The 11,240-nt window shown below is 39.4% G+C and overlaps 1 protein-coding gene across 1 annotated transcript; it reads right to left on the bottom strand.

The window, feature by feature from the left end:
* Window positions 1-2,733: 2,733 nt before the first annotated feature.
* arl3b (ADP ribosylation factor like GTPase 3b) lies at window positions 2,734-9,642 on the bottom strand. The gene is made up of 6 exons (XM_023292256.3): window positions 9,545-9,642; window positions 8,827-8,970; window positions 8,590-8,706; window positions 6,951-7,001; window positions 5,824-6,009; window positions 2,734-3,791 (listed from the first exon to the last, which is right to left on the bottom strand). Exons 1-6 carry the CDS (start codon window positions 9,545-9,547, stop codon window positions 3,744-3,746), a joined length of 549 nt encoding a protein of 182 aa, XP_023148024.1. The 5' UTR covers window positions 9,548-9,642; the 3' UTR covers window positions 2,734-3,743.
* Between the last annotated feature and the right edge of the window lie 1,598 nt (window positions 9,643-11,240).

Raw genomic sequence — 11,240 nt, 5'->3', positions numbered from 1 at the left:
CTCAAAATGACCCCGCCTGGTTTGATTGTTATTTAAAGCATATAGTATAAACTGTCGATCAATTCTGTGTTACACCTTTAGTCTTACTTCAGTCCAACCCATTCCCACAATTTTTTCCCTTCATTTTGGAATTTTGGGCAAAATAGACCTTGTTACATAAAAGTATATGACGGCAAAATATTTTACTTTTACTAAGGACAACACGAAGGATAATTGCATTTGTGATGAGCAAAGGTATTGAATCTTGAATCATATGTAGAGTCCATAAGTTTCCTGCCATTTTTAAAACTTGAATTTGTATGGTGCACAACTAACTCCTGAAATCTTGCCTGACTCACTGGATATAGACATCAGGGAATAAAAATGACATTTTTACCATGAATTTTACACCTTTTCCTCCTCCCCCTTACATTCTGTGCATGTTTTCATTTCCCAAAACCCTTCTGGTCCAGGAAACAACCATAACAACAAGCTTAAAGCAGCAACTTACAACTGAAATTTTAAATTTTTTGCAGAGGTTTGGATTTTGTATTAACACAGGCCTGCTTGGTTCTTTTGGTAAATTAGCCATTTTGATGATAGTTCTCACCTCTCTGTGTGCAAATGTTCCAGTAAAACCATTCCCCTCATCATTTTACAGGGAGACCATCGCTACGTTCTGGGTTTAGCACCTCCAAGATGAGTATGATTAACTTTAACAAATATAAACAAGCCAGGGTGAATCATAATGAGGTGCAGTCAGACCATCCTCCAGCTCTGTAGAGAATGGTCTGACTGCACCACAGCACAGAGTGAAGCAGGCTAGCTGTTTCACTCTGTTTCCACTTTTTATACTAAGCTAAGCTAACCATCTCATCGTGGTGGCTTATCTTATTAACATTATTAGTATTGATGCTCATCTGACTGTCACCAGAAAGAACATAACCATGTTTTTCCAGCTGTAAACGCCTTCATGTTTCTGACTGCGTCTCCCACAGCGTATCATATTTTCCACAGCGCTTTGTCCAAGTTAAATCTAACAAGAAGTTAAGGGCCAGAAACGAGGGATGGCACTCGTACATTCTGTCTGTGTGAGAGGAAGAGCGAACAATGAGAATCTTTGTGAGACAAGAAGAGACTGTTTGCAGGCCTCCCAGGCCCGCTCAATCACTCCCATACAATGTTATGCAAAGTAAAACACAGTGCACTGTTCCTGCAGCGGGGACTCGCTGTTAGACGAGCAACACCTCCAAATGTATTCCTTTGGCCCGTTATTTATGATCCCAGTGTTCAGTAATGAGCCTGTACATCACGGGCACATGCTGCTTCTAGAGACTTTAAAATGAAACGATCCTGGATGGGAAGTAATTAATTGTAAGTGCTGTAATTAACATGTCTGAGTACAATCTACAATTAGTAATTCTGCCTTCACTTGAGTGGATAATGCGTAATTTTTCACAAGTTGAATTGATGCAAATCAACTATAACTGTCTGGTTAAACGTATCAGGAAAACAGCAGTTGTGGGTAGTTTTCAGTTAGTTTTCAGAGTGGGTGTGTTCGTTTCAGTTTCGTTTTTTCTCACTGGCGTAGGTTTAAATACTGGGGAGGACAAATTAAGCCAGAGGTCTTTGAACATCATTTCCTTCTTCATTCCGGTGAATATTTAGTCACCAATTTGTACCTTTTCTGTTTCAATTTATAGTAGAAATGTACTAGAAAAATGATAATATTTCAGCAGCCAAAGCACCGAAAAATAGTGGAAAAATATTTATCTCAGAAAAATACAATAGTTTTCCATAATTTATTTCCCCCCCTTTTTTTTTCACAGATTGTGTGCATTTTTTAAAAGTTTAATTAAAGATAGATTGAATAGGAAAATGTTTCATAAATTATGACAGATAATACATAAAATTCTTATGTCCAAAATAATTGAAATTGTATGGATATTCACAGGTGTTTAGTGTGTTTTTTAATAGGCATGTAAAGTTACAATCCATGTTTTGTAATTCTGTTGATATTTTTAGCGTTTTAAGTAAAATAATTATTATTGTTACATTGTATGCCTATTTGAATGTGTGAATAACTTTGCAATAAATGTCTTAAAATGATTAGTTTTAGTCATGACCACACCCCTTTATCTCCACGGAGCTGCAGAAACGAGCCCCATCTGGAATTTTAATGACAAACATCATGAATCATCATGGGAGCTTCATGGATAAATAATTGATATTACATCATTTTGTTTGTGGCTTCTAAGTATTTCACTTTTATTTCTGAGAAATCACTTTTTTTTCTAGTTCCTGTGCCTCTGTTTCCCAATGAAATGTGTCAGCTGGCCAGTTGCCCACGGAACCTTAAGTTTGGAAACCTGATAAAAATGTTTTTTCATTGTTCAGTGCAATATTTGGAATCTAACTGATTAGACAAGTCTTGGGGGATTCTTAAAATGCAATCAGTAAGACCATGAGTGGTTTTAATCAGATGTCTGGGATGTTCAAACACTGCCACTTGATTATCTATTAGAGAAGCTGATGGTTATCTCTGCAATGCACAAAAAAAGTAACATGAGAGGCAAAAACGTCTAATTTAACAGTAAATTCAGCGCCCTGTCTCCCACTGAGGCCTCTCCACACCGTCTTGGTTTGGTGTCATGACCAGCTGCCTCTACCTGGTTGTGTGACAACAACAAGCTCTGAAACATTTACACAAACAGCCTCTTCATGCGTGTTTGTTTGTGCACCAAATTCAACGACTTCTTCGAACATTTTTTTCTTCTCTTTTTATTTTATTCACATACAGTATCTTCAATTCTGGACAGATTACATTCAAGAATATCAAAAGAAAATGCCGAAAGAAGTTCCCTCACTAACCCAAAGAGCACATAGAAATGCATTGGGACATACAGTACATGTACCTCTGTTAAAAATCTGCCAGCATACATTAGATATGCAAACATTATAGACTACAAAGCACAGCAGGGCAACACATACTCTATAACGTGCATAACTTAACATATGAACACGGGGCCGAGCTATTTACAGTTGATCCAAAAATGTAGTTCTCCTTTTAACTGTTTAATTTCATCGTTTTCTCTCTTTTTATTTTATACATATTAACATATTATTCTTTAGTGGGGGAAGAGTTGGACCGATTCTCCAACATCTGTGGAATCGCACACACCACACGAGCCGTCGTTTGAAAGCACTCTACACTCTACTTCACCATAAATAAACTAATTACAAAAATAGACCTCACTTCAAACAGAGCAATAGCAGGGAAAAGCGCTCACAGCCATTGTGGAATGATTTTAAAAAAGAAAAGAAAAAAAACAACACATAAGATGGAGGAATAAGATGGAGATGGAGGGGGTTGGTTTCCAGGAAAGCGAGTGAAAGGACTTCAAGAACAAGTTGGAATTCTTGGTGAAAAGACAGCAGTTTTATTGGGAACGTCTGAGGTTGTGATGGAGGCTGTGATTGGCTGAGGAGTGTGAGGGAGACGTGGATGGACGGTGGGGTCTATTTCCTGGCATGGGTTCCTTTTCGAAGGCAAACGCCCCTCCTCTGGTGCAGAGGCTGACGCAGAAAGATGTGCTGAGATTAGTAAACGATGACAGGAATGCAGGGGGTTAAAAACTCCACATCAGATTAGTAGTGTGTGTACATTCACAGGTACATCCCATCGTAAGGCTCAGGAGGCTGCCATGTGTGTCAGTGTATGTGTGCTGCTGCTCCTCCTGAGTACTGCAACACTAGAAGCAAAGCTATTTTTTCTTGGAGTTCACGCTCTTGCAGACCCAATTCATGCCCTCCTGAAGAGGATTCAAGAGAAAAAGCAACACAGTGAGAAGAAGAGGAGAATAAAGGCACAGAAAAGTTAGGGATCGACCGATTATCAGGCCCGATATTCTGCAATTTTCCAATTATTGTTATTTTAATTCAAGTAAATCAAATGCACTACTTTAGCTCCTATGTCTCTCCGTCTGTCGTCAGTATGTGGTCTCAAGCAATATCCCTCCTACAGCTCGATTTGATTGGCCCTTACATGTCACAAGTATCAGCTGATCAACAATGAAAGCTCTGGTGAATTAGCATCCACAAGCACACCCAGCTTCCTTATTACACTGAAAATACCTAAATAATCCAGTTATGTTGCTGAGGTGCTCGGCTAAGGAGATCACTCTTCAATTTCCCTCGGGATTAAAAAAATATCTATCTATGTATCTATCCATCTATCCATCCATCTATAGCGTCTTCCTAAAATGAGATAAACTGAAACAATCTGTTCTGACAGACATCTGTAGCAGAGACACGGTGTGAACAGAAACTGAAAAAAAAAGCGAAGCCATCACCACAAGTCAGACCATTATCTACCATCAGAGTGGCTCAGGCTATGCTACCGGCTGGCATCAGAAAGGAGGCAGCTACAGAACTCTGAAACAGTGTCTGGAAAACAGTCACACATAATGCTTTAAAATGTGGGCCGTAACGGGCAATTCAAGTGATAAAAAACAGTGAAAGACTAACAAAAAAGACAAACTGTTATTGATCTCAACAAATGGACCTCACAGTAAACAGAGGAGAGCGTCTAAACATCATGTGGTGCTCTCACATCCTCACTATTTCTATTGTACATATACAGTTATTATCGTGGGTCCAAATGGGTTGTCACACTGCCGGGGGTGGAACTAGGGGTAAGCACCCTTTTTTCCTACAAAATGCTCCCAAGGCATGCTCAAATTCATAGCCTCTGACAACAAAGTCCTACTCCTGGCCTTCACGAGTGGCTTAGTCTCTAAGCACGGCGGACCTGTTTCCACTGACAAGAGAGGGCGATTTAGGCGGATTACTGGCGCTTTAAAACCAGTTGCTTCGGGCAGATGGGGCTCGTAAACCTTGGAAGGCTGCCCATCTAGGAGAAGGAACTCTGATTTCAAACCACCGCTGCCTTGCGGCTTACCCACTCGAGGGAAAGGCTAGGGGAGTAAACCCCGACAGAAAATCAGGAGCTGGAGTCCTGAAGGCGGTTTGACACTAAATGTCACTCCGGCAACTCCTGCGACACTGCTGATGCCCAAGCTGTATCGACACTCGTTGATCCCTTGGATCCGCCGGCAGCGTGGAGAGGGGGGGCTTGCTGCCTGGACAACAGCTCGTCTCCCATATACATTGCCCATATATTATACCCATATACATTGCAGTTATTATACAGTTATACTAATCCTTATTAACCCTGGAAGACCCAAATATAGAAAAAAATTCTCTCTCTCTCTCTCTCTCTCTCTCTCTCTCTCTCTCTCTCTCTCTCTCTCTCTCTCTCTCTCTCTCTCTCTCTCTCTCTCTCTCTCTCTCTCTCTCTCTCTCTCTCTCTCTCTCTCTCTCTCTCTCTCTCTCTCTCTCTCTCTCTCTCTCTCTCTCTCTCTCTCTCTCTCTCTCTCTCTCTCTCTCTCTATATATATATATGACAAAAGTCGACTGTTTTGATTCAATTGTACAAAGTCACAAAGCTCATATTCCAATCTGACAATCCTATAGCCATGAGAGAGAAATTATAATGTAATATAATAATCTAATAATTATATATATATATATAAAATAATAAAAAAATAAAATTGATGTTGTACTTCTGCTGCAGTGGCTTTTACAGGGTTAATGAAGAAACCTAGTTATGAATGAAACGTTCCCTGTAATCACATGCTGTTAATATACAACATTTAATGTATATTGATTCCAAGTATCGATTATTGGGCTTTCCAAATTAGGTATAATCGATATCGGTCCTGTAAAAAACCTGTATCGGTCGATCCCTAGTACAAACAGCAAAGGAGAAGCTGGTGTCCTCACCTGAATCCCCTCACCAGTGAGGGCGGAGCAGGACTGGATTTGCCACATTCGGTCCCGGATGGTGTGCAGATTGAGGCCCTCTGCGATCTCAGAGGCTGGAGCAGCCGTCAGCAGGTCCTGTTTGTTCGCAAAGATCAGCACGGGGACGCCACTCAGCTTCTCTTCCTCCAACAGCTCAGCCAGCTCCTGATCAAACAGAAAAACACAAAAACTCTGTGACTGAAACAGAGGAGACTCCAAAGTTTCCTATTAATTAGAAAACAGGCTGTAAGAGGCAGCGACTAAATGAAAACTTGACTGGACTTTAATAGAGCTGCAACTATTAATCGATTAGTTATCAATTATCAAATTATTTACCAAGTATGTTGATAATGGATTCATCAGTTTAAATGGTTTAATTTCAGCCTTTAACACTTGATTATTTTCTGGTTTCTTTCTTTCTCTATGACAGTAAACTGAATGTCTTTGGGCTTTGGATAAAACTGGACTTTTGAGGGCACCATCTTGGGCTTTGGGAAACACTGATTGACATTTTCACCATTTTTGACAGTCTAGGGCCCAAACACTAATCAGTTAATCGAGAAAATAATCGATTGTACAGGTCTAGACCTAAACTACAGAACAGAAACAATCAAATATCCGATTTTGTACTGCTGAAATCACTGAACCGTAAAAAACACTTTGACGGGCATGGCCACAAACCTTGAATTTAATTAACATTTTAATTATTCAACTAACAGTGCTCTGCTTTAAAAAAAACAATTACCATTAACTTTAAAGGAAAATATTCAAATGTCATCCAATTAATTTAATGCTTAGTGATCACAGAGGGGAAAGACTTGCATTTGGCTTTTAATTTGCTTATGAAGATTTGAGATTTGATTCAGAGTAATTACTAGATTGTCAGAAAACTAATGGGAAATCAGCCAGTTGTGCCATTTCAAGCTGTTTTTTTTAAGTGCAAGTAACAAAAATGTATTTTCCAGCCTTATAAATGTGACAAATTTGTTGTCGTTCTGGTCTTCTAAGACAATAAACTGAATGTTTTAAGGTTTTAAACTGTGGAGAGACAATAATAAGTTATTTGACAATTTATTGACCAAAAGATAAATAAATGTTGTACATACCTGACCCGTTTCCTCAAACCTCTTTCTGTCAGCGCTGTCAATGACATAAATCTGAAATAAAATTACAGGGTTATTTTTGATAGCATGTGTGATGGCTGCAACTGCATAAAACAGTGACTTCGACATCAAAACTGCAGGCTAAAGTCTGAATAAAAACAATGTTTCTGGATGCGATAGAACAGGGGTGTCCAACATGCGGCCCGTGGGCCAAAAGCGGTCCTCCAGAGGGTCTGATCCGGCCCTCAAAGTGTAAAAATTCCAGAGAAGACATTAATTGCAGATTGTAAATTAGTAAAACAATAAATTTAAAATCATTTCTAGACCATGACAAGTTGTTTGGATCAGAAAATAAAATATTAGATTGTTCATTGTTTGTTTTGTGTTTAACTGTTGGAATATTTTGGGGGGGGGTTTTGTCTGACTTGTGGTTTGTCTCATGTTTTTGTCGTTTTGTGTTTCCTTATTGTCTTGCTTATGGCTTTTGTCTTATTTTTGTCATTTTGTGTTTTGCTTTATTCATTGTTTCGCGTATCGTTTTTGTCGTTTTGTGTTTTTTTCTCGCTTGTGTTGTTTTTTTGTTATTTTGTTTCTCGCTTTTGTCATTTTGCATCTCATTTTTATAATATTTTGTCTTGTTGTTGTTTTTTGTCTTTTTTAAAGTAAAATACTATGTCATTCAGTTCCAGATGACTAAATGTTGTGTTCCTTTGTAGACACACTGTAATCTGGAAGTTGTAATGTGGAAATGATTAACTGAGGATGAATGTTGATGAAATTGAATTTGTTTTTCTTAAGAAATTTCAGGTTGTTCATAATATTTTGTAAAAAGATAATTCCTTAAATGTGAACATTTTTGCACTAAAACAGAGGAACCATCAGGAGTTGTGGTTATTTATAGGTTATTATGCTGTGCTTTTACTGGTCCGGTCCAGTGGAGATCAGACTGGCCTGGATGTGGAACCTGAACTAAGATGAGTTTGACCTCTCTGCGTTTGGGGCATATGTGCCGCTCAACATTGTCAGGTTTCAAAACAAAGCAGGAAAATTAGCAAATTGCAAAGGATATAGGTTTTGTGTCTGACCCAGTATAAACTGTCCTGTCAGTGGTTTTACAAATTCATGCCATCCTTCTTGTGTGACCGTCACACTTTTCATTGCATCGTGTGGTAATGCTCCGTCACATTTCAAATCTATTGTACAGGGAGTATCACAAATCAAATCACAACATCTTTATCATTGTTAAAGCCCTTGTCCTGTATGAAGAAAGGGGTAGGACAGGGTGTTTTGGAGAGTCCAGGTGGCATGAAGTGCTCTTATTGCTTTGGCATACAACAAAAACCTCCGGGAATCCTACCACACTGAAAATACAAGTTTTGCCAATGATTTGGATCATGCAGTAAGGCAACCCTGCTACTTTTTTATTCATCGGATCATCTATTTTAATGACGCGTGCCTCCCTACATGAAAGTTCCACCAGACAAATTCCCTCGGTCACTACTTAGAGGAAACACAGAAGCCACATCCTTTGCTTAGCTTCATCCAAGATGATTGTGACTGCTTTAAAGAAATACAAACAAACCAGAACTCTGTTTTTCTCTAATAATGAAATACGAGGCTAGAAAAATCTCTAAATACGGACCAGCACATCAGTGTTTTCAAAGTAATTTCTCCAGTACGGCCTGATCTTCCTCTGGCCTCCGATGTCCCAAACGTTCAGTTTAAATCCCTGAGACTGGACGCTCTTGATGTTGAATCCCTGGAGGAAGCACAAACATCAGGGTTAGACATCTGAAGCAATTCCTGGCCAGACAATAAATGCAACTGTTTAGAAGAAATGTCATTCTACAGGTGGTGTGTGTGTGAGTGTTTCTCTCACCTGTGTGGGGGTGATGTGGCTGATGTCCTCAGATGCCAGCTGTTTTAACAGGGTGGTCTTCCCTCCGTTGTCCAGACCCAGCAGCAGTATCCTCACCTCCTGGTCCGGTGTGCTCTTTAGCTTACGCAGGATGGACAGCAATCCCTGCAAGAATTAGTGAACACATCCCAGTTATGTTCCTGAGCCGGGGGGACAGGGGGAGCACTGCAGCAGCTAACCACCACCACTGTATGAACACACCATCACCATGGTAGAAACTAACCACCACCATGGTAGAAACACATCTCCTGCCTCCATCACCGGGGCTCCAGACCAGCAGGCCGTGCTGGTGCCCTCCCAGTCCCCCACTACGGATTCTGAATGATGCCTAAGCTCTGTGCTAACGGTACCGACACACGAGGACAACGGACCCTGTGAGCAGCTCGTGGCATCAGTTTATCTGGTGTTCTTGGTTTATCTCGGTTTATTTTAGAGCCAACTGTTTGCATACAGCCACATAGAGGCTAACCCTGGCTAACGTGCTAAGCTAATCTCCCCTGATAACTGAACGAAGCAACAACGCAGTTTTCTGCCGCTCGCTGTGTTTTTCAAGTTGCGGACAACAGGATTTAATAAACTGGATGTAAATACACGTGGGCGCTAATGTGTGTGAATATTTTCGCCTGTGAAGGCTGATATTTGGAGTTAAAGGCTAATTATGAAGATAAATTAAGCTCACCATCTTGTTGCCTTCTGTCCTGGAGACGCCGCCGAGGGTTACTAAGGGGTGACGTCAGACGCGCAGTTACGTTCATAGCTCGGGCTCATGCTGCGTTCAGTAAAATCCTGTAGAATGGGAAAAATTACAGATTTGCTCTGATAGACATTTATTTAAGGTTTTTGGTTAAATAAACGGGACTTTATCATTGAACTTTTGCCTTTCACCAGCACATCCTGCATCTTTCTGCTGGACTATTTAAAGGGTCACTCATCCACATTTACCTTAAAATTAATATGATTATAGCTCTGTAATCGTAATAAATGATACTAATTCCTGCACCCAGTTTGCACTTACTGTGATATTAATGTGGAATACATGGAAAGAAACTGGAATGGATTTACTTTGCTCACTGTATGTTTTTTTTAAAAATTAATTTTACTCTGCAATAAATTGAACATGGTGCAATTATCGGATTCAAATCTGAAGACTGTGCGCCTTATTCCAAAGTGTTTATTCTTTCTGCTACTCTTGTAGTCAGACCAGATAAAAAGCCCCCAAAAATGGTATTTTTTGGTGTGTTAGACATTTTGGTGAGGAAGTAGTGTCAAATGTCTTTATAACAATATATGTGTTCGTGTCCATACTGGGTTTTATGTTGATAACACTTTAGGGCTGCAACTAATACTTATTTTCTTAATTAATCCATTATTTGTTTGGTCTATAAATTACCAGAAAATGGTGAAAAATGTCTATCACTAAGTTTACTGTCATTAAGGAGAAAGGAATACGGTGGCCGAGAGGTGCAAACCAAATTTACATAATGCAAAACACTTTTACAACCGCCAAGACAAATTTACAAGTGTCAAAACACTTTTACAAGTCCAAAAACACTTTTACAAATCCAAATGTAACCGGAAAGGGAATGTCCCAACTCCGGGGTTGAACCGGAAGTTACAACGAGGAGCGGCTAATGCACTCTGTCGGTCTGATCTGCGACATTTAAACACTCTAAAGACCGACCACACGAAAAACAAATCCGCGTCAATCGGTTCATATGTTCCCCACAAAACGGGCAAAACATCACCCGCTCGCTGTCCATCTTGGTTCACCATCACCAACAACCAAAAGTAGCATTAGCCGCTCCTCGTTGTCACTTCTGGTTCAACCCTGGCGTTGGGACATTCCCTTTCCGGTTACATTTGGATTTGTAAAAGTGTTTTGTCGCTTGTAAATTTGTCTTGGAGGTTGTAAAAGTGTTTTGTATTATGTAAATTTGGTTTGCACTTCTTCTCAGCCACCGTAAAGGAACCATAAAATATTCACACTTTAGAAGCTGGAATTAGAGAATTTAGACATTTTTTGTTTGTTTTGTTTTAATTACGCAAATCATTTAATCAATTATGAAAAAGTTGCCTAAACAAATAGTGGACTGCTGCTAAGTTCTACTTTTATTTATTCTGGTACTGGTATTTGTTCATCAGATTTTTAAAATCAATTTCTCACAGTGTTTTTAGCTACTGAATTTAATTTACCAGAGATGAGCCAAACAGTTTTGTGTATTTTGACAATGCAATTATTTTGTTTATTCGTTAATATATCAACGACAATGTTTGCTACTTAAAAGGTTCACCTAAATTAATAAATCAGAATATTTATCTTGCAACCACGTATTGAATTAAGTATTGGAAATAGGTCCCTTGAATTACTTTCCAAA

Source organism: Amphiprion ocellaris, chromosome 18, assembly GCF_022539595.1.
Source record: "Amphiprion ocellaris isolate individual 3 ecotype Okinawa chromosome 18, ASM2253959v1, whole genome shotgun sequence".
NCBI lineage: Eukaryota > Metazoa > Chordata > Actinopteri > Pomacentridae > Amphiprion > Amphiprion ocellaris.
Note: the sequence above shows the minus strand (reverse complement) of the source record. Positions and strands in the feature narration are given on the sequence as shown.

Excerpts from the sequence above, each read along its gene's own strand:
- arl3b (XM_023292256.3), bottom strand. Across the intron at positions 7,002-8,589 it reads TTGAAAACACTGATGTGCTG|ATTTATGTCATTGACAGCGC; the intron begins GTCCGTATTTAG and ends ATTTTATTTCAG. Across the intron at positions 6,010-6,950 it reads GGTTTGAGGAAACGGGTCAG|GAGCTGGCTGAGCTGTTGGA; the intron begins GTATGTACAACA and ends CTGTTTGATCAG.